Below are 20811 nucleotides of genomic sequence, written 5' to 3'. Positions count from 1 at the left end.
GTATGAAAAAAAAAAAATTTTACCTCATGAAATATACATTTTCCTACACACAAACGGAAGGATACATGCACAATATATATTGTGTAATAAAGAATGAATGACACTTACCTTTATTGAAGATGTGGTGATGAGATGGGAGGAGGGGAGATGATGGAGGTATATTATTGTTTGGAAGGGAAATCCCCTTCCATAAGGACTTTAGGTAACAAGTCCTTTTCCAGGGTTACTTCCCTTCGTCTTTTAATGTCACTGGGAACAACTTGAGTCACTGGACCTCTGTCACACCAAAAATCTGTTCAAAGAGCTCTGTACTTCGCCTTCCTTTAAGATTTTTCTAAAGTGGTTCACAACATTGTCACTGTAAAAGTCACTAGCACAGCTTGCATTAGCTGTGTCAGGGTGATTTTCTTCCATAAAGGTTTGCACCCTCGTCCACATTGTACACATTTCCTTAATCGTTGAAGAAGGCAACTTCCTTGATTTCTCTCTCCCCTCCTCTGAAGCAATTTCCTCAGTTGTGGCCTCTAGCTGTTGCAGATGCTCTTGCAGCTCATCAGTGGTTAGTTCTTCATCGTCATCCTCCACCAACTCTTCCACATCCTCGCCACTAACCTCCAACCCCCAAGGACTTCCCCAATGCCACAATAGATTTCACAATGGGCATAGGCTCCTCAGGGTTAGCCCCCAGACCCTTCAAAATCTCTCTCTCCTACACATTCTGGCCACAATTTCCTCCAAGCAGAGTTCAAGGTCCTCTTAGTCACTCCCTCCCAAGCCTTACCTACAAGTTTTATGCAATTGAGGATACTAAAGTGATCTTTCCAAAACTCTCTTAGGGTCAGTCGAGTGTCTGAGGTCACTTCAAAGCACTGTTGAAACATTGCTTTGGTGTACAGTTTTTTGAAATTTGAAATGACCTGCTGGTCCATGGGCTGGAGAAGAGGAGTGGTATTAGGAGGCAAAAACTTAACTTTTATGAAGCTCAACTCCCCGAAATTCGCTCTGCCAAGTCTGAAGGATGAGCAGGAGCATTGTCTAGTACCAGGAGGCACTTAAGCTTCAATTTATTTTCCAGGAAGTAATTTATCACAGTGGGGCCAAACACATGGTAAAACCAGTCATAGACAGTGTCCCTAGTGACCCATGCCTTACTGCTTGCCCTCCACATCACACAAATTAGCCTTGACGACATTATTTTTCCTGAACACTCTGGGAGTTTGAGTGATACACGAGCAGAGGCTTCATTCTGCAATCTCCACTAGCATTACTACACAATATTAAAGTAACCCTGTCCTTCATAGGCTTGTGTCCTGGGAGTGCTTTTTCCTCCTGTGTAATGTAGGTCCTACTTGGCATTTTCTTCTAAAACAGCCCTTTTTCATCACAACTAAACACTTGTTGGGGTTGCAATCCTTCAGCCTCTATGTACCCCTGGAATTCCTGCACAGGGGGTAAGGCAGCCGGGATTGATGGGATAAAGATAGAAATGTTAAAAGCAGGTGGGGATGTAGTTTTGGAGTGGTTGGTGCAATTATTTAATAAATGTATGGAAGAGGGTAAGGTACCTAGGGATTGGCAGAGAGCATGCATAGTTCCTTTGTATAAAGGCAAAGGGGATAAAAGAGAGTGCAAAAATTGTAGGGGGATAAGTCTGTTGAGTATACCTGGTAAAGTGTATGGTAGAGTTATAATTGAAAGAATTAAGAGTAAGACTGAGAATAGGATAGCAGATGAACAAGGAGGCTTTAGGAAAGGTATGGGGTGTGTGGACCAGGTGTTTACAGTGAAACATATAAGTGAACAGTATTTAGATAAGGCTAAAGAGGTCTTTGTGGCATTTATGGATTTGGAAAAGGCGTATGACAGGGTGGATAGGGGGGCAATGTGGCAGATGTTGCAAGTGTATTTTGTAGGAGGTAGGTTACTGAAAGCAGTGAAGAGTTTTTACGAGGATAGTGAAGCTCAAGTTAGAGTATGTAGGAAAGAGGGAAATTTTTTCCCAGTAAAAGTAGGCCTTAGACAAGGATGTGTGATGTCACCGTGGTTGTTTAATATATTTATAGATGGGGTTGTAAGAGAAGTAAATGCAAGGGTCTTGGCAAGAGGCGTGGAGTTAAAAGATAAAGAATCACACACAAAGTGGGAGTTGTCACAGTTGCTCTTTGCTGATGACACTGTGCTCTTGGGAGATTCTGAAGAGAAGTTGCAGAGATTGGTGGATGAATTTGGTAGGGTGTGCAAAAGAAGAAAATTAAAGGTGAATACAGGAAAGAGTAAGGTTATGAGGATAACAAAAAGATTAGGTGATGAAAGATTGGATATCAGATTGGAGGGAGAGAGTATGGAGGAGGTGAATGTATTCAGATATTTGGGAGTGGACGTGTCAGCGGATGGGTCTATGAAAGATGAGGTGAATCATAGAATTGATGAGGGAAAAAGAGTGAGTGGTGCACTTAGGAGTCTGTGGAGACAAAGAACTTTGTCCTTGGAGGCAAAGAGGGGAATGTATGAGAGTATAGCTTTACCAACGCTCTTATATGGGTGTGAAGTGTGGGTGATGAATGTTGCAGCGAGGAGAAGGCTGGAGGCAGTGGAGATGTCATGTCTGAGGGCAATGTGTGGTGTGAATATAATGCAGAGAATTCGTAGTTTGGAAGTTAGGAGGAGGTGCGGGATTACCAAAACTGTTGTCCAGAGGGCTGAGGAAGGGTTGTTGAGGTGGTTCAGACATGTAGAGAGAATGGAGCGAAACAGAATGACTTCAAGAGTGTATCAGTCTGTAGTGGAAGGAAGGCGGGGTAGGGGTTGGCCTAGGAAAGGTTGGAGGGAGGGGGTAAAGGAGGTTTTGTGTGCGAGGGGCTTGGACTTCCAGCAGGCATGCGTGAGCGTGTTTGATAGGAGTGAATGGAGACAAATGGTTTTTAATACTTGACGTGCTGTTGGAGTGTGAGCAAAGTAACATTTATGAAGGGATTCAGGGAAACCGGCAGGCCGGACTTGAGTCCAGGAGATGGGAAGTACAGTGCCTGCACTCTGAAGGAGGGGTGTTAATGTTGCAGTTTAAAAACTGTAGTGTAAAGCACCCTTCTGGCAAGACAGTGATGGAGTGAATGATGGTGAAAGTTTTTCTTTTTCGGGCCACCCTGCCTTGGTGGGAATCGGCCAGTGTGATGATAAAAAAAAAAAAAAAAATTCTAGCTGCTTTTTTGTCCGAAATGGCAGCCTCACCATGCCTTATCACACACTGTATGCCACTACAATTCTTATATCTCTCAAACCAACCTTTGCTGGCCTTAAATTCACTCACATCACTAGTTGCAGGCATTTTTTTAATTAAATCGTCATGCAACTGCCTTGCCTTTTCACATATGATCGCTTGAGAGATGCTATCTCCTAATATCTATATTTCATTTATCCACACCAATAACAGTCTCAACATCTTCGAGTACTTGCGATCTGTTTCCTAAAGATACTTGCATCTTTTGCAACAACAGCTTCCTTGATTGCCTTTTTAGCCAGGATAGTAGCGATGGTTGACTGGGGTTTGTTGTACAACCTGGCCAACTCAGAGGCACGCACTCCACTTTCAAACTTACTAATTATCTCCTTCATTTCAATTGTGATTTTCACCATTTTTACCACAGGGTTGGTACTAGAAGCTTTCTTTGGGCCCATGGTGGCTTATTTAGCAGTTACAAGCACTAAAAACACTGGAATAATACAAAATGTTCCAAATGTATGCATGGAAGCAACCACACTGGCTTATAAACATTGGCACACTAACTGAAGGCAGGGTAGCTGAGGCACACTCAGGCCAGATGGAGGCATGGACGCATACGGGACAAATGATGTAAGTCAAGTTTTTCAACGTAGGTCAGGGTCAAATTTTTATGCTGACAAGCATCGTAAGTCTGTTTTATTGTAGGTTGAGGCCATCATAAGTCAGGGGTCCACTGTAATATGTAAATCACTCATTGTAAATTGCAAAAGAATAAAAATTTGAATTTGATATTCATTAGAATTTTACTGTACAGTACTTCACTTACAAAATGTACCTGTTGTACACTACTGTATACTTTTATTAGTTTAATACATATTAGTAGTTATAAGCATGTATGCACCTGGAGAAGAGAGTAGTGTAGAGGAGAGAGAGAGATTTTTTGGGAGATGTTAAATGAATGTATAGGAACCTTTGAACCAAGTGAGAGAGTAATTGTGGTAGGGAACTTAAATGCTAAAGTAGAAGAAACACTTAGAGAGGGTGTGGTAGGTAAGTTTGGCGTGCCAGGTGTAAATGATAATGGGAGCCCTTTGATGGAAATTTGTATAGAAAGGGGTTTAGTTATAATACGCATTTTAAGAAAAAGAGGATAAATAAGTATACAAGATATGATGTAGGATGTAATGACAGTAGTTTGTCGGACTATGTATTGGTAGATAAGACTGTTGAGTAGAGTTCAGGATGTACATGTTTATAGAGGGGCCACAGATATATCGGATCACTTACTAGTTGTAGCTAGTGTGAAAGTAAAAGGTAGTGGGTAAGGCAGCTGGGATTGATGGGATAAAGATAGAAATATTAAAAGCAGGAGGGGATATAGTTTTGGAGTGGTTGGTGCTATTATTTAATAAATGTATGGAAGAGGGTAAGGTACCTAGGGATTGGCAGAGAGCATGCATAGTTCCTTTGTATAAAGGCAAAGGGGATAAAAGAGAGTGCAAAAATTATAGGGGAATAAGTCTGTTGAGTATACCTGGTAAAGTGTATGGTAGTTATTATTGAAAGAATTAAGAGTAAGACAGAGAGTAGGAATCCACCTTGATAATAGACTCAAATTTCAAACACATGTACAACAAATTTCCAAAATCTCCAAGACCGTAGGCATACTATCGAAGATACGGTACTATGTTCCACAGTCAGCCCTCCTGGCCCTATATCACTCACTCATTTACCCTTATCTCACCTATGGAATTTGTGCATGGGGCTCAACAACAATAAATCATCTCCAATCATTAATTACCCAACAAAAGGCTGCAGTCAGAATGATGATAAATTCCCACTCCAGGCAGCGTACTCCACCAATATTCAAAATTCTAAACTTACTCACCATACAAAACATCCATACTTATTATTGTGCCTACTACATACATAGAACACTAAACTTGGATATAAACCCTCCCCTCGAACTTCTCCTTACCAGATTCAACAGAACACATGACCATAACACAAGGGACAGATCACTCTTTGATGTTCCCCGTGTCCATCTCACACTATGTAAAAACTCAATTCATATAAAAGGCCCAAAAATCTGGAATTCATTACCTGTGAATATAAAGGAAATACTGTCTGTTTATCAGTTCAAGACTCTTCTTAAAAACCACTTATTCAACCACAACTAAATATATACTGAATAACTGTACGTATCTCATAAATGTATAACCTGTGACTTTATCAGACTGTTTTTTTTTTTTAATTACATTACCTAATAGAATACTCCATTCTCTTAAATGTACAGTAACTCGTCTAATGACCACATGACCTGTTTCTGCACTTCAAAACATTGATTTTACTCGCTCTGATTCGATTATATTATACATTGTTATGCTATAAATTTGTACAACTTTAATGCTTCTTATTTGAAATATTCATTTGTACTTCATGTTGTAATTTGTTTACTGTAATTTTTACCACTGAATATATCACTGCTTAGTTAATCTAAAGTTAATTTTAAGCCTGCCCCTAATGCTCTGCATACAAAGGGCTTTTGGCATGCACACCCAATCACTATATTTCTTCGTACAACTATGTATCATGTCCAAATAATAATAAATAAATAAAATAAATTCAGAGGGCTGAGGAGGGGTTGTTGAGGTGGTTCGGACATGTAGAGAGAATGGAACAAAACAGAATGACTTCGAGAGTGTATAAATCTGTAGTGGAGGGAAGGCAGGGTAGGGGTCAGCCTAGGAAGAGTTGGAGGGACAGCTTAAAGGTTTAGTGTGCGAGGGGCTTGGACTTCCAGCAAGCTTCCATGAGCACATTTGATGGGAGTGAATGGAGACAAATGTTTTCTTAATACTTGACATGCTGTTGGAGTGTGAGCAAAGTAACATTTATGAAAGGATTCAGGGAAACCGGCAGGCCGGACATGAGTCCTGGAGATGGGAAGTACAGTGTCTTCACTCTGAAGGAGGGGGGTTAATGTTGCAGTTTTATAACTGTAGTGTAAAGCACCCCTCTGGCAAGACAGTGATGGAGTGAATGATAATGAGTTTCTTTTTCGGGCCACCCTACCTTGGTGGGAATAGGCCGATGTGTTAATAAAAAAAAAATTGTGATTCCAATATTAAAGCTTTTTGTTTCTTAAATGAATGGTTTTTTTTTTACTTGATAGAAGGACGAAAGAAGTATATATTGTTAAGTAATTACTTTTTATTATTATTATCACACTGGCCGATTCCCACCAAGGCAGGGTGGCCCGAAAAAGAAAAACTTTCACCATCATTCGCTCCATCACTGTCTTGCCAGAAGGTTGCTTTACACTACAGTTTTTAAACTGCAAAATTAACACCCCTCCTTCAGAGTGCAGGCACTGTACTTCCCATCTCCAGGACTCAAGTCCGGCCTGCCAGTTTCCCTGAACCCCTTCATAAATGTTACTTTGCTCACACTCCAACAGCATGTCAAGTATTAAAAACCATTTGTCTCCATTCACTCCTATCAAACACGCTCACGCATGCCTGCTGGAAGTCCAAGCCCCTCGCACACAAAACCTCCTTTACCCCCTCCCTCCAACCTTTCCTAGGCCGACCCCTACCCCGCCTTCCTTCCACTACAGACTGATACACTCTTGAAGTCATTCTGTTTCGCTCCATTCTCTCTACATGTCCGAACCACCTCAACAACCCTTCCTCAGCCCTCTGGACAACAGTTTTGGTAATCCCGCACCTTCTCCTAACTTCCAAACTACGAATTCTCTGCATTATATTCACACCACACATTGCCCTCAGACATGACATCTCCACTGCCTCCAGCCTTCTCCTCGCTGCAACATTCATCACCCATGCTTCACACCCATATAAGAGCGTTGGTAAAACTATACTCTCATACATTCCCCTCTTTGCCTCCAAGGACAAAGTTCTTTGTCTCCACAGACTCCTAAGTGCACCACTCGCCCTTTTCCCCTCATCAATTCTATGATTCACCTCATCTTTCATAGACCCTTCCGCTGACACGTTCACTCCCAAATATCTGAATACATTCACCTCCTCCATACTCTCTCCCTCCAATCTGATATCCAATCTTTCATCACCTAATCTTTTTGTTATCCTCATAACCTTACTCTTTCCTGTATTCACTTTTAATTTTCTTCTTTTGCATACCCTACCAAATTCATCCACCAATCTCTGCAACCTCTCTTCAGAATCTCCCAAGAGCACAGTGTCATCAGCAAAGAGCAACTGTGACAACTCCCACTTTGTGTGATTCTTTATCTTTTAACTCCACGCCTCTTGCCAAGACCCTCGCATTTACTTCTCTTACAACCCCATCTAAAAATATATTAAACAACCACGGTGACATCACACATCCTTGTCTAAGGCCTACTTTTACTGGGAAATAATTTCCCTCTTTCCTACATACTCTAACTTGAGCCTCACTATCCTCGTAAAAACTCTTCACTGCTTTCAGTAACCTACCTCCTACACCATACACCTGCAACATCTGCCACATTGCCCCCCTGCCCACCCTGTCATACACCTTTTCCAAATCCATAAATGCCACAAAGACCTCTTTAGCCTTATCTAAATACTGTTCCCTTATGTGTTTCACTGTAAACACCTGGTCCCCACACCCCCTACCTTTCCTAAAGCCTCCTTGTTCATCTGCTATCCTATTCTCCGTCTTACTCTTAATTCTTTCAATAATAACTCTACCATACACTTTACCAGGTATACTCAACAGACTTATTCCCCTATAATTTTTGCACTCTCTTTTGTCCCCTTTGCCTTTATACAGAGGAACTATGCATGCTCTCTGCCAATCCCTAGGTACCTTACTTTCTTCCATACATTTATTAAATAATTGCACTAATTGCACTAGTCTAATAAAATGATTTGGCAATCAAGGAATAAATGATTTTTCTGTATTGTTTCAGGCATCTTTAGAGAATCTTTTAGAAACCTTAAGTTTCCAAAAGTCCTTGTTGGATTCTCGACGTTATGGTTGCAAACCAGACAGACGACGCACATTCAGTGAAGGATCATTTCAGGATTCTGGTAGGCTGTCATTTTGTTATTTTCATTCAGCATTTTTAATGACCAACAATATGTTGCATGGTAGATATAGAGAGATGTCCCAGGTATGTATGTATTTCTCAAAGCATGTACAGTGAGATAATTTATTTGTTAATTCTGTTGTGCATTAAAATACAATATACTTTGGGTTAAGAGGAAGGTAGATTGCATCATTAATGATCATGACAATAAATGTTTCATTAATAACCTAAACTTGTATACAACACTATTGTATTTTAAGTTCCTGAAAGATAATAGCCATTATAGATGTTTATTTATGGTATCAAGAGTTCTGTATATTACCCAATGTTATGTGGTAAATCTTCATTGCTTTAATTATGCACCATAAAAATTCTTTATTTTTCTGAGATGTAATCTGAAAGATTTCCTGAAATAATTTGAAGTTAGTATGCTATATGTATTATAAAATATTCAGTGAACTGGTTAAAATATTTTTAAAAAAATCTGAGATATATATCTACACTCAAACACTGCTTTAAATCAGTCATTTATAGCTCAGAATTTATCCATTGCTTTATAAATATAATTTAAGTGGTTAGGCTCAATTACCCGGTATCTCTAGTACTTTGTGATCTTCCTTGACTGAACTTGCATCGTGCCCAAGCAGTGTTTTGACATTATTTAGATTCTGATGGTAGACTGTTCCATATTTTTTAAGCTTTTGTTTACTTAGAGGTTTTCCTTAGATTGTCATACAAATTAGGATATCAGAGAGGTACTCTATCGCATTTAGTATTTCTTTTGTGTTTTCTTTTGAATATTTCCAGATAACAAAAAGACATGTGGGAACTGCTTGAAACCAAGTAAAAATGAAGTCCAGCAAGAGAGTAACCATAGTCTCACAATAGAGGATATGATATTACCTTGCAATACCAAAGGTGGGTCAATGGAAGATGTGGCCGGTCTTCATGATGTTAAGCAAATATTAAAGGAAGCAGTGATCATGCCCCTGCAATATCCACAGCTCTTTCAAGGTACAGTACATAAATTAGTGTAAATATATGAAATTTATATGCAATTTATATGCTGTGGTGGGAGATGTAAAATATGAATTATAATCTTCAAATGTAATACTGTAGTTTAATATATTTATTATGTACCCCATACCCATCCTGTGGGCAGTAGTCAAAAGATTAGAGGTACATAATGGGTTCAGGGACCTAATTACAATTTATATAATTCCTTTATAGGTGGAGCAAAGCCCTGGACTCGTTTATTGCTTTATGGCCCCCCAGGCACTGGAAAAACCAAACTAGCTCGAGCTCTGGCCACAGAACTTTGCTGTCCATTTTATTGTGTTTCATCTGCCAGTCTCTTCTCTTCTTGGGTTGGAGAATCTGAAAAGTAAGTTATTAGTTGCTACACCTGCAAATGTTTTTTTTTTTTTAATTGTAATTTTTAACTTCGGTTCATCTTCCACACCTCTTTTTTTTCGGATTCATCTTCCTTATGAAAATGAATTTTACCTCAGAATCAACTATGCTCTTAAGAAGCTGCCCGTCTTTGAATTGAAGTTACTGTGAATTTTTTTTTTTTAATTATTTTTCTGTTTATTTTACCAAGTGGATCAAATTTTGTGTGTAGGGTCTTTTAGAGGGTGTGGTAAGTTAATATTCACATGCAGTAAGTATGAATCTTCTTGCTTTCTATAATTTCATAATTATAAACAAAACTTATTGTGTAACATTTTGGAGTGAGGAAGAGCTTGATGTGTGTGGGGAGAATGAGGGAAGTATGCCTGGCAGCAGGTAGAATCAAAGGGGATAGAGAAGATGGGGTAGATAGGAACAAGACAAATGTTTAAAGTAGGTGGAGATATAGTTTTGGAGTGGTTGGTGTATTTGGTCAGTATATGCATGAAAATATTGACGAATGTATTAATAATTTTCTAAAAAAAAAGACCCAATACCTCTATAACAAGCACTGCCCCAAAAACACTAAACAGATGACAGCTAAGAGACTGAGCAGTCCCTGGCTAACACCCAGTATCCTCAAATCCATAAATACAAAGCACCTATACGAAAAAGAGTACAGAATGGGTCACATAACCAGAGACCAAACAAAACGTTACTCATCAGTCCTAACCAGCCTGATAAAATGATAAAAAACTGTATTATGAGAACAGATTATCCAACTTACTAGGTGATATAAAAAAGACCTGGAAAACCCTATCAGAAATTCTAGGAACAAAAAAGATATCATGAAATAGCGAAATTGAATTAACAAAACCAGATGAACCCCAACTCCCACCAACTGAAACAGCAAACAGACTCAATAATTTCTTCTCCACTATAGGAAAAAACCTTGCCAATAAAATTCCAAGCTCAGATACCCCACCCAATGACTACCTCACTGGCAACTACCCAAACACACTGTTCCTAGCTCCGACTAACCCTACTGAAGTCTCCCTTATTATCACCACACTAAAAAACAAGACAGGAGATTTAAATACCCTACCACCCTTTATATACAAAAAAGCATCACAAGTACTATCACCAATCATTGCAACACACTTTAACAAATTCATAGAATCCTCTACCTTCTCTACAGTTCTCAAAATAGCAAGGGTCACTCCGATCCATAAAGGAGGAAACCAAACAGACTTGAATAACTATAGGCCAATATCCAGCTTACACCCTCTCTCTAAAATCTTAGAAAAATTAATTCATAAGCGAATCCATTCCTACCTCATCTCCCACAACATATTCCACCCCTGTCAATTTGGGTTCAGGCCTAATAAAAATACTAATGATGCTGTTATTCACATGCTAGAACACGTATACACTGCAGTAGAGAAAAAAGAAGTCCCACTGGGGATCTTCATTGACTTACGTAAAGCTTTTGATACAGTCGACCATGACTTGCTCCATATAAAATTGTCACACTATGATATAAGAGGGCACTCCCTCAACTACCTAAAGTCTTACCTCAGCAACAGAAGCCAATATGTGTACACAAACGGGGCAAACTCTTCCGCACAGCCAATTACAGTTGGTGTCCCACAGGGAAGTGTCCTAGGCCCTCTTCTCTTTCTCATATACATAAATGACCTACCAAATGCATCGCAACTGCTCAAACCCACACTATTTGCAGATGACACTACATACGTCTTCTCTCACCTGAGCCCAGTCACGTTAGCCAATACTGTAAATACTGAATTACAGAAAATATCTACATGGATGAGTACTAACAAACTTACTCTAAACATTGACAAAACCTACTTCATTCAGTTTGGTAACAGAGCTACAGACGTCCCTCTTAACATAATGATAAATGATAAACGGATCACCTATCACAAAACTCAGAGGGAAAATTCTTAGGAATCCACTTTGACAATAGACTCAAATTTCAAACACATATTCAACAAATTTCCAAAAAAAATTTCCAAGACCGTAGGCATACTATCGAAGATTTATTTATTTATTTATTAACAATTTGAGCACACATACAGAGGTACAAAAAAATACAGATAAGAGCAGCATGCCAAAGCCACTTATACTATGCATAGCATTACGGGCTGGCTTAAAATTAACTTAAGATTAACTAAGCAATGATGAAATCAGTGATAAAACATTAATGTAAACAGATTACTATAAAGCACAAGTGAGTATTACAAAGACAGGTCATGTGGTTGCATGCATTGTTGTACATTCAGTCGTATGGAGTATTCTGTTAGGTAGTGTATTTAAAAAATAATAAAGTTAGATTGGGTTTTAGGTTTAACATTTATGTGATATAATTGTGAGAAACATTTAAGATATACAATTTATAAGGTTCAGTTATTCAGTATTTATTTGGTTTTGGGTGAGTAAGTGATCTTTGAGAAGAGACTTGAATTTATAAACAGGTAGTGTTTCTTTTATGTTTACAGGTAATGAATTCCAGATTTTAGGGCCTTTTATGTGCATTGAGTTTTTGCATAGTGTGAGATGGACACGAGGAACATCAAAGAGTGATCTGTGCCTTGTGTTATGGTCATGTGTTCTGTTGAGGTTGGCAAGGAGATGTTTGAGGGGAGGGTTAATATCAGAGTTAAGTGTTCTATGTATGTAATAGGTGCAGTAATAAGTATGGATGTTTTGTATGGCGAGTAGGTTTAGTGTATTGAATATTTTTGGAGTGTGCTGCCTGTAGTGAGAATTTGTTATCATTCTAACTGCAGCCTTTTGTTGGGTAATTAGTGGTCTAAGATGGTTAATTGTTGTTGAGCCCCATGCACAAATTCCATAGGTGAGATAGGGGTAAATAAGAGTGATATAGGGCCAGGAGGGCTGACTGTGGAGCATAGTACTGTATCTTCGATAGTATGCCTACAGTCTTGGAAATTTTCTTAGAAATTTGTTGTATATGTGTATGAAATTTGAGTCTATTATCAAGGTGGATTCCTAAGAATTTTCCCTCTGTTAGCTTTGTGATAGGTGATCCATTTATCATTATGTTAAGACGGACATCTGTAGCTCTGTTACCAAACTGAATGAAGTAGGTTTTGTCAATGTTTAGTGTAAGTTTGTTAGTCCTCATCCAGGTAGATATTTTCTGTAATTCGGTATTTACAGTATTGGCTAGCGTGACTGGGCTCGGGTGGGAGAAGACGTATGTAGTGTCATCTGCAAATAGTGTGGGTTTGAGTAATTGCGAAGCATTTGGTAGGTCATTTATGTATAGGAGAAAGAGAAGAGGGCCAAGGACACTTCCCTGTGGGACACCAACTGTAATTGGTTGTGCAGAAGAGTTTGCCCCATTTGCGTACACATATTGGCTTCTGTTGCTGAGGTATGACTTGAGGTAGTTGAGGGAGTGCCCTCTTATACCATAGTGTGACAATTTTACGTGGAGCAAGTCATGGTCAACTGTATCAAAAGCTTTACGCAAGTCAATGAAGGTCCCCAGTGGGACTTCTTTTTCTCTATTGCAGTGTATATATGTTCTAGCATGTGTATAATAGCATCATTAGTATTTTTATTAGGCCTGAATCCAAATTGGCAGGAGTTGAGTATGTTTTGGGAGATAAGGTAGGAGTAGATTCGTTTATGAATTAATTTTTCGAAGATTTTTGAGAGAGGGTGTAAGTTGGATATTGGCCTATAGTTATTCAACTCTGTTTGGTCTCCTCCTTTGTGGATCGGGGTGACCCTTGCTATTTTGAGTACTGTAGGGAAGGTGGAGGATTCAATGGATTTGTTAAAGAGTGTTGCAATGATTGGTGATAGCACTTGTGACACTTTTTTGTATATAAAGGGTGGTAAGGTATTTAAATCTCCTGCCTTGTTTTTTAGTGCGTTGATAATAAGGGAGACTTCGTATGGGTTAGTCGGAGCTAGGAACAGTGTGTTCGGGTAGTTGCCGGTGAGGTAGTCATTTGGTGGGGTATCTGAGCTTGGGATTTTATTGGCAAGGTTTTGTCCTATAGTGGAGAAGAAATCATTGAGTCTGTTTGCTGTTTCTGTTGGTGGGAGTTGGGGTTCATCTGATTTTGCTAATTTTATTTCGCTATTTCGTGATATCTTTTTTGTTCCCAGAATTTCTGATAGGGTTTTCCAGGTCTTTTTTATATCACCTCGTAAGTTGGATAATCTGTTCTCATAATACAATTTTTTTGCCCTTATCAGGCTGGTTAGGATTGACGAGTAACGTTTTGTTTGGTCTCTGGTTATGTGACCCATTCTGTACTGTTTTTCATATTGGTGTTTTGTATTTATGGATTTGAGAATGCTGGGTGTTAGCCAGGGACTGTTCAGTCTCTTAGCTGTCATCTGTTTAGTTTTTTTAGGGCAGTGCTTGTTATAGAGGTATTGGGTCTTTTTTAGAAAATTATTAATACATTCGTCAATATCTGTATAGATTTCTAGCTCAGTGTGCCAGTCAATGTTTGCTACTGTTGTTGTGAAGTTATTAATGGCTGCCTCATTGTGAAGTCTGAAGGTGACTTTAGTAGTGTCTTGGGGTAGTTTACCAAGAGTTGTTATGAGGAAAGTAGGGTAGTGGTCTGTGGTATTACGCATCTGTAATTATGCCTGATTTTAAAGGGGATATGGTGTTGGTCCAGATGTGGTCAAGTAGGGAAACACTAGTCTCTGTAACTCTTGTAGGTTTTGTTACTGTTGGTAGCAACATACAGTTACTCATTGTGTTTGTGAATTCAGTAACGTGTGGGTCCTGGTCTTGCAGGAGATTTATATTGAAGTCACCTGAGAGTAGTAAGTGATCTTTGTTCATGCGTGCATCAGTTATCATACTTCCTAGGTTTTGACTAAATTGGCTAATGTTTGACTGTGGAACTCTGTAGATGTTTATCAATGTGAGAGGTTTTTGTAGGTATTTGGATTTGAATTTGGCTATTATATATTCCCCATGTTCATCCCTTGTGCAAGTATTAGTGATACATTCTAGTTGGTCTGAGTAGTATATGGCTGTGCCACCCCCTTGTTGGTCTGGCCTACAGTTGTGTATGGCTGTGTAACCAGGAATAGCATAGACATCTGTACTATCAGGCTTTAGCCAGGTTTCAGTTAGTGTAATGATGGACATATTGGCATGTAAGGAATTTAGTAATGCTATGAGGTCATCGTAATGCTTGCTTAAAGATCTGATATTGTAGTTAAAGATAGTTATGTTGTTGTTGGCACTGAGAAGTGCCTTTGATTGTTCTGCAGTGTAGTAATTACAGTAACTGTTTGATTCATTTAAGTCATTAAATAAGAGGTTGGTATCAGGATCAATGCTTGTAATCATAAGATTTGTAGTGAATCTATAGTTAGAATTAAGTATAATACAAAGTAAATAGTCTTAAGCTAAAAAATAGCACCTGAATTATTTAACGAATGTAAAATAATGAGCTAAGGTACTATGGTACTATGTTCCACAGTCAGCCCTCCTGGCCCTATATCACTCACTTATTTACCCCTATCTCACCTATGGAATTTGTGCATGGGGCTCAGCAACAATAAACCATCTTAGACCATTAATTACCCAACAAAAGGCTGCAGTCAGAATAATGATAAATTCCCACTCCAGGCAGCATACTCCACCAATATTCAAAACTCTAAACCTACTCACCATACAAAACATCCATACTTATTACTGCGCCTATTACATACATAGAACACTTAACTCTGATATTAACCCTCCCTTTAAACGTCTCCTTACCAACCTCAACAGAACACATGTCCCTAACACAAGGCACAGATCACTCTTTGATGTTCCTCGTATCCATCTCACGTTATGCAAAAACTCAATGCACTCGGTATCTGCTGGCATGGGAAATCTGGAAAAACAGATGGGACGTGCAACTATGACCACCCTAGGAAATGCCATGCCCATATGACAACAGGAAAATGCAAACTCCCTTCCTGTAAGCTTTTTCACCCTGAACTGTGTACCTCTTCAGTACAGGAAAGACTGTGCTATAACTTAAATTGCCAGGCATACCATCTAAAGGGGACAAAAAGATACAAAACATCCAGGCCATGGGAAAACCTGGGTAGCCACAGCCACTCAAGAGGGAGAGGTTTTTTAGTGCCAGGAAGGAAAAAAACTGGCAGGAAACGGCAGAAATCGTACACCAAATCCAGTCATTCCTGGAGTGGAACCACAGTCGATGGCCTCCACTCCAAACCAACAGATACAGATACTAATGCCGGAAAAAAAATCCCCCCCCAGTACCAACAATACCACCAGTCCGATAACATTCTTCTTTGCAAATATACAGGGTCTAAAGCCAGCAACAAACAACAAAATACCTTTCATCCGTGGACTGCTTGCAGAGGCAAAGGCAATGTTCGCGGCTTTCACTGAGACCCACATAAAGGATCACTTGGACAACGAAATATGGATCCCAGGTTACAACCTATACAGATGTGACAGAGTGAACAGGCAAAAGGGGGGGGGGGAGGGGTTGGCCTGTACATTGCAGAGTCACTTGTTTGCACAGAACTGCTAAATGCCTCAAATGATGTAGTGGAAATTTTAGCAGTAAAGGTCGAGAACCAAAACCTAGTCATTGTGATAGTCTACAAGCCTCCGGATGCAACATCCCAGCAATTCCAGGAACAGCTGTTAAAAATTGACCACTGTCTGGAAAACCTTCCAGCTCCTGCACCCAACATCTTGCTCCTGGGGGATTTCAACTTAAGGCACCTAAAATGGAGGAATATAGCAAATAATATTGTTGCAGTAATAACACCAGGAGGCAGCTCTGATGAAAACTCACACTCACGCGAGCTTTTAAATCTCTGCACAAAATTCAATTTAAACCAGCAAATAATAGAGCCTACTAGACTGGAGAATACACTAGACCTCATCTTCACTAACGATGATCTGATAAGAAATATCACCATATCAAAAACAATATACTCAGATCACAACATAATTGAGGTTGTCATGTATGCGCAGAGCCCCAGACCGACATAATGAGATTAGTCACGAGGGAGCATTCACCAAATTCAACTTCAATAACAAAAACATAAAGTGGGACCAAGTAAACCAAGTCCTAACCGATATAAGCTGGGAAGATATACTAAGCAACACAGACCCCAACTTATGCCTAGAACAGATTAACTCGGTGGCACTCGATGTATGCACAAGGCTTATTCCTCTAAGAAAAAGGAGTAGATGTAAAACAGAAAGAGACAGGTGCTCCCTTTACAGGCGACGGAAAAGAATAACAGAGCGGCTAAAAGAGGTCAATATATCTGAAATGCGTAGGGAGACACTGGTCAGAGAAATAGCAAGCATCGAACTTAAGCTAAAAGAATCCTTTAGGAGTCAGGAATCGCGGGAAGAACTAAAAGCCATAAATGAAATCGAAAGAAACCCAAAGTATTTCTTCTCCTATGCCAAATCAAAATCGAGAACAACGTCCAGTATTGGGCCCCTACTTAAACAAGATGGGTCCTACACAGATGACAGCAAGGAAATGAGTGAGCTACTCAAGTCCCAATATGACTCAGTTTTTAGCAAGCCGCTAACCAGACTGAGAGTCGAAGATCAAAATGAATTTTTTATGAGAGAGCCACAAAATTTGATTAACACAAGCCTATCCGATGTTATCCTGACGCCAAATGACTTCGAACAGGCGATAAATGACATGCCCATGCACTCTGCCCCAGGGCCAGACTCATGGAACTCTGTGTTCATCAAGAACTGCAAGAAGCCCCTATCACGAGCCTTTTCCATCCTATGGAGAGGGAGCATGGACACGGGGGTCGTCCCACAGTTACTAAAAACAACAGACATAGCCCCACTCCACAAAGGGGGCAGTAAAGCAACAGCAAAGAACTACAGACCAATAGCACTAACATCCCATATCATAAAAATCTTTGAAAGGGTCCTAAGAAGCAAGATCACCACCCATCTAGAAACCCATCAGTTACACAACCCAGGGCAACATGGGTTTAGAACAGGTCGCTCCTGTCTGTCTCAACTATTGGACCACTACGACAAGGTCCTAAATGCACTAGAAGACAAAAAGAATGCAGATGTAATATATACAGACTTTGCAAAAGCCTTCGACAAGTGTGACCATGGCGTAATAGCGCACAAAATGCGTGCTAAAGGAATAACAGGAAAAGTCGGTCGATGGATCTATAATTTCCTCACTAACAGAACACAGAGAGTAGTCGTCAACAGAGTAAAGTCCGAGGCAGCTACGGTGAAAAGCTCTGTTCCACAAGGCACAGTACTCGCTCCCATCTTGTTCCTCATCCTTATATCCGACATAGACAAGGATGTCAGCCACAGCACCGTGTCTTCCTTTGCAGATGACACCCGAATCTGCATGACAGTGTCTTCCATTGCAGACACTGCAAAGCTCCAGGCAGACATCAACCAAATCTTTCAGTGGGCTGCAGAAAACAATATGAAGTTCAACGATGAGAAATTTCAATTACTCAGATATGGTAAACATGAGGAAATTAAATCTTCATCAGAGTACAAAACAAATTCTGGCCACAAAATAGAGCGAAACACCAACGTCAAAGACCTGGGAGTGATCATGTCGGAGGATCTCACCTTCAAGGACCATAACATTGTATCAATCGCATCTGCTAGAAAAATGACAGGATGGATAATGAGAACCTTCAAAACTAGGGAGGCCAAGCCCATGATGACACTCTTCAGGTCACTTGTTCTATCTAGGCTGCAATATTGCTGCACACTAACAGCACCTTTCAAGGCAGGTGAAATTGCCGACCTAGAAAATGTACAGAGAACTTTCACGGCGCGCATAACGGAGATAAAACACCTCAATTATTGGGAGCGCTTGAGGTTCCTAAACCTGTATTCCCTGGAACGCAGGAGGGAGAGATACATGATTATATACACCTGGAAAATCCTAGAGGGACTAGTACCGAACTTGCACACGAAAATCACTCACTACGAAAGCAAAAGACTTGGCAGACGGTGCACCATCCCCCCAATGAAAAGCAGGGGTGTCACTAGCACGTTAAGAGACCATACAATAAGTGTCAGGGGCCCGAGACTGTTCAACTGCCTCCCAGCACACATAAGGGGGATTACCAACAGACCCCTGGCAGTCTTCAAGCTGGCACTGGACAAGCACCTAAAGTCAGTTCCGGATCAGCCGGGCTGTGGCTCGTACGTTGGTTTGTGTGCAGCCAGCAGCAACAGCCTGGTTGATCAGGCTCTGATCCACCAGGAGGCCTGGTCACAGACCGGGCCGCGGGGGCGTTGACCCCCGGAACTCTCTCCAGGTAAACTCCAGGTAAACATAAAAGGCCCTATAATCTGGAATTCATTACCTGTGAATATAAAAGAAACACTGTCTGTTTATAAATTCAAGTCTCTTCTCAAAAATCACTTACTCACCCACAACTAAATAAATACTGAATAATTGTATCTCATTAATGTTTCTCATTATTGTATCTCATAAATGTCTAATCTGTGACCCAATAAAACTGTTTTTTTTAAATACATTACCTAACAGAATACTCCATTCTATTGAATGCTCAGCAACACAGTAAATGACCATGTGACCTGTCTTTGTAATACTCATTTGGGCTAAATTGTTATCTGTTTACAATAATGTTTTAACCACTGAATGTATCATTGCTTAGTTAATCTTAAGTTAATTTTAAGCCTGCCCATAATGGTCTGCATACAAGGGGCTTTGGCATGTTGCACTGTAATAACTGTATTCCTTTGTACTTCTCTGTATCATGTTCAAATAAATAAATAAATAAATAAATAAATAAATAAATAAAAGGTGAAAGGGTGCTTGGGGATTAATAAGAGTTTGCATAGTTCCTTTATATAAAGGAAAAGGGAATAAAAAAATAACAATTATAATGGAATAAGCCTGTTAAGTATGTACTAGGTAAATTGTATGGTAGTTATTATTGAAAGAATTATGGGTAAGATAGAAAAGTAAGATTGCAGAGGAACAAGGAAGTTTTACAAAGAGTAAGGATGTGTAGACCAAGTGTTTTACATTGCAACATATAAGTGAACAATACCTGATGGAGGAAAGAGATAAATTTAGGAAGTTTTGAGTGTTATCTGCTTGAGAATTCAGCAGACTTGTGCAAGCATGTTAGCTCAAATGCCAGTGGAGACAAGGGACTTTAATGGATGTGCTGTTGGAGTGTGTGAAAGGTAACATACACAATATGACTCAGAGGAAACTAGTTAGCCAGACCTGAGTCCTTAAAGGTGGGAACTGTTACACTGTATCCAGTACAAGAATAGGTTATAAGACTTAATATTTTATAATTTAATAAGTGCTGCAAAAATGTTATATTCATTAAATTTGTTAAATGCACATGCAAATTCCTTGCTTGTCTGATTAAATTTTTTTTTTTACTAGTATTGTTTCTTTGGCAGATTAATCAGAGACTTGTTCCATCATGCAAAGCAGCAAGAAGGCCAGAGTATTATTTTCATGGATGAAATTGACAGTTTGTGTAGAAAACGTTTACCAACAGAAGATGAACACTCAAGAAGGTGTGTAATGTCCATTGTTGATCTCTCTGTTGCTTCATATGCTCACATATAATTGTTAGAATAATCAACTTCATTATAGTGGCTAAGGAACCAAGCAGAATTTCATCCTGTGATTATATATACAGTACTGTATTACTACTGACCCATAGCTCTATCACTAGGACACTCGGCTCACACACTGAGGACGTGTTTCCATAATACACTTGCTATCCCTGTTCACCCATCAGTAAAATGGGTACCTGGGTGTTTGTCAACTGGTGTGGGTCACATCCAGGGACAAAATTGACCTAATTTGTAGGAAATTCTTAGTATAACAAGCAGCTTTCTATATAGTAGGATGTCATTAATGTCAGCTAGGCCTGTATACCTTGTACATGTACTTGTAGAAATAAAGATGATTATTAGTATTATTATTATACTGCTAGTAATAATACTACTAATGTACCTTTTGTATATGAATGACTGAGCCAACAAATGGTGGTAAAAAAGATACTCGGCAAAGAAACCTTTAACCCTTAAGAGACAATACAATAAGTG

At 39.5% G+C, this 20811-nt stretch overlaps 1 protein-coding gene across 2 annotated transcripts in view; it reads left to right on the top strand.

Moving 5' to 3' along the window:
- Positions 1-20811, top strand: part of LOC128684391 (uncharacterized) — a 107716-nt gene that overhangs the window by 68769 nt on the left and 18136 nt on the right. For both annotated transcript variants that reach the window (XM_070095025.1, XM_070095023.1), the window contains exons 4-7: positions 8157-8277; positions 9084-9290; positions 9507-9660; positions 20155-20274. In XM_070095025.1, the coding sequence (XP_069951126.1) occupies positions 8157-8277; positions 9084-9290; positions 9507-9660; positions 20155-20274 (602 nt within the window). The remainder of the gene's footprint in view (positions 1-8156; positions 8278-9083; positions 9291-9506; positions 9661-20154; positions 20275-20811) is intronic.

Source organism: Cherax quadricarinatus, chromosome 4 (genome assembly GCF_038502225.1).
Source record: "Cherax quadricarinatus isolate ZL_2023a chromosome 4, ASM3850222v1, whole genome shotgun sequence".
NCBI classification, from domain to species: Eukaryota; Metazoa; Arthropoda; class Malacostraca; order Decapoda; family Parastacidae; genus Cherax; species Cherax quadricarinatus.
The sequence above is the reverse complement of the archived record's forward strand: the minus strand, read 5'-3'. Positions and strand labels throughout refer to the sequence as shown.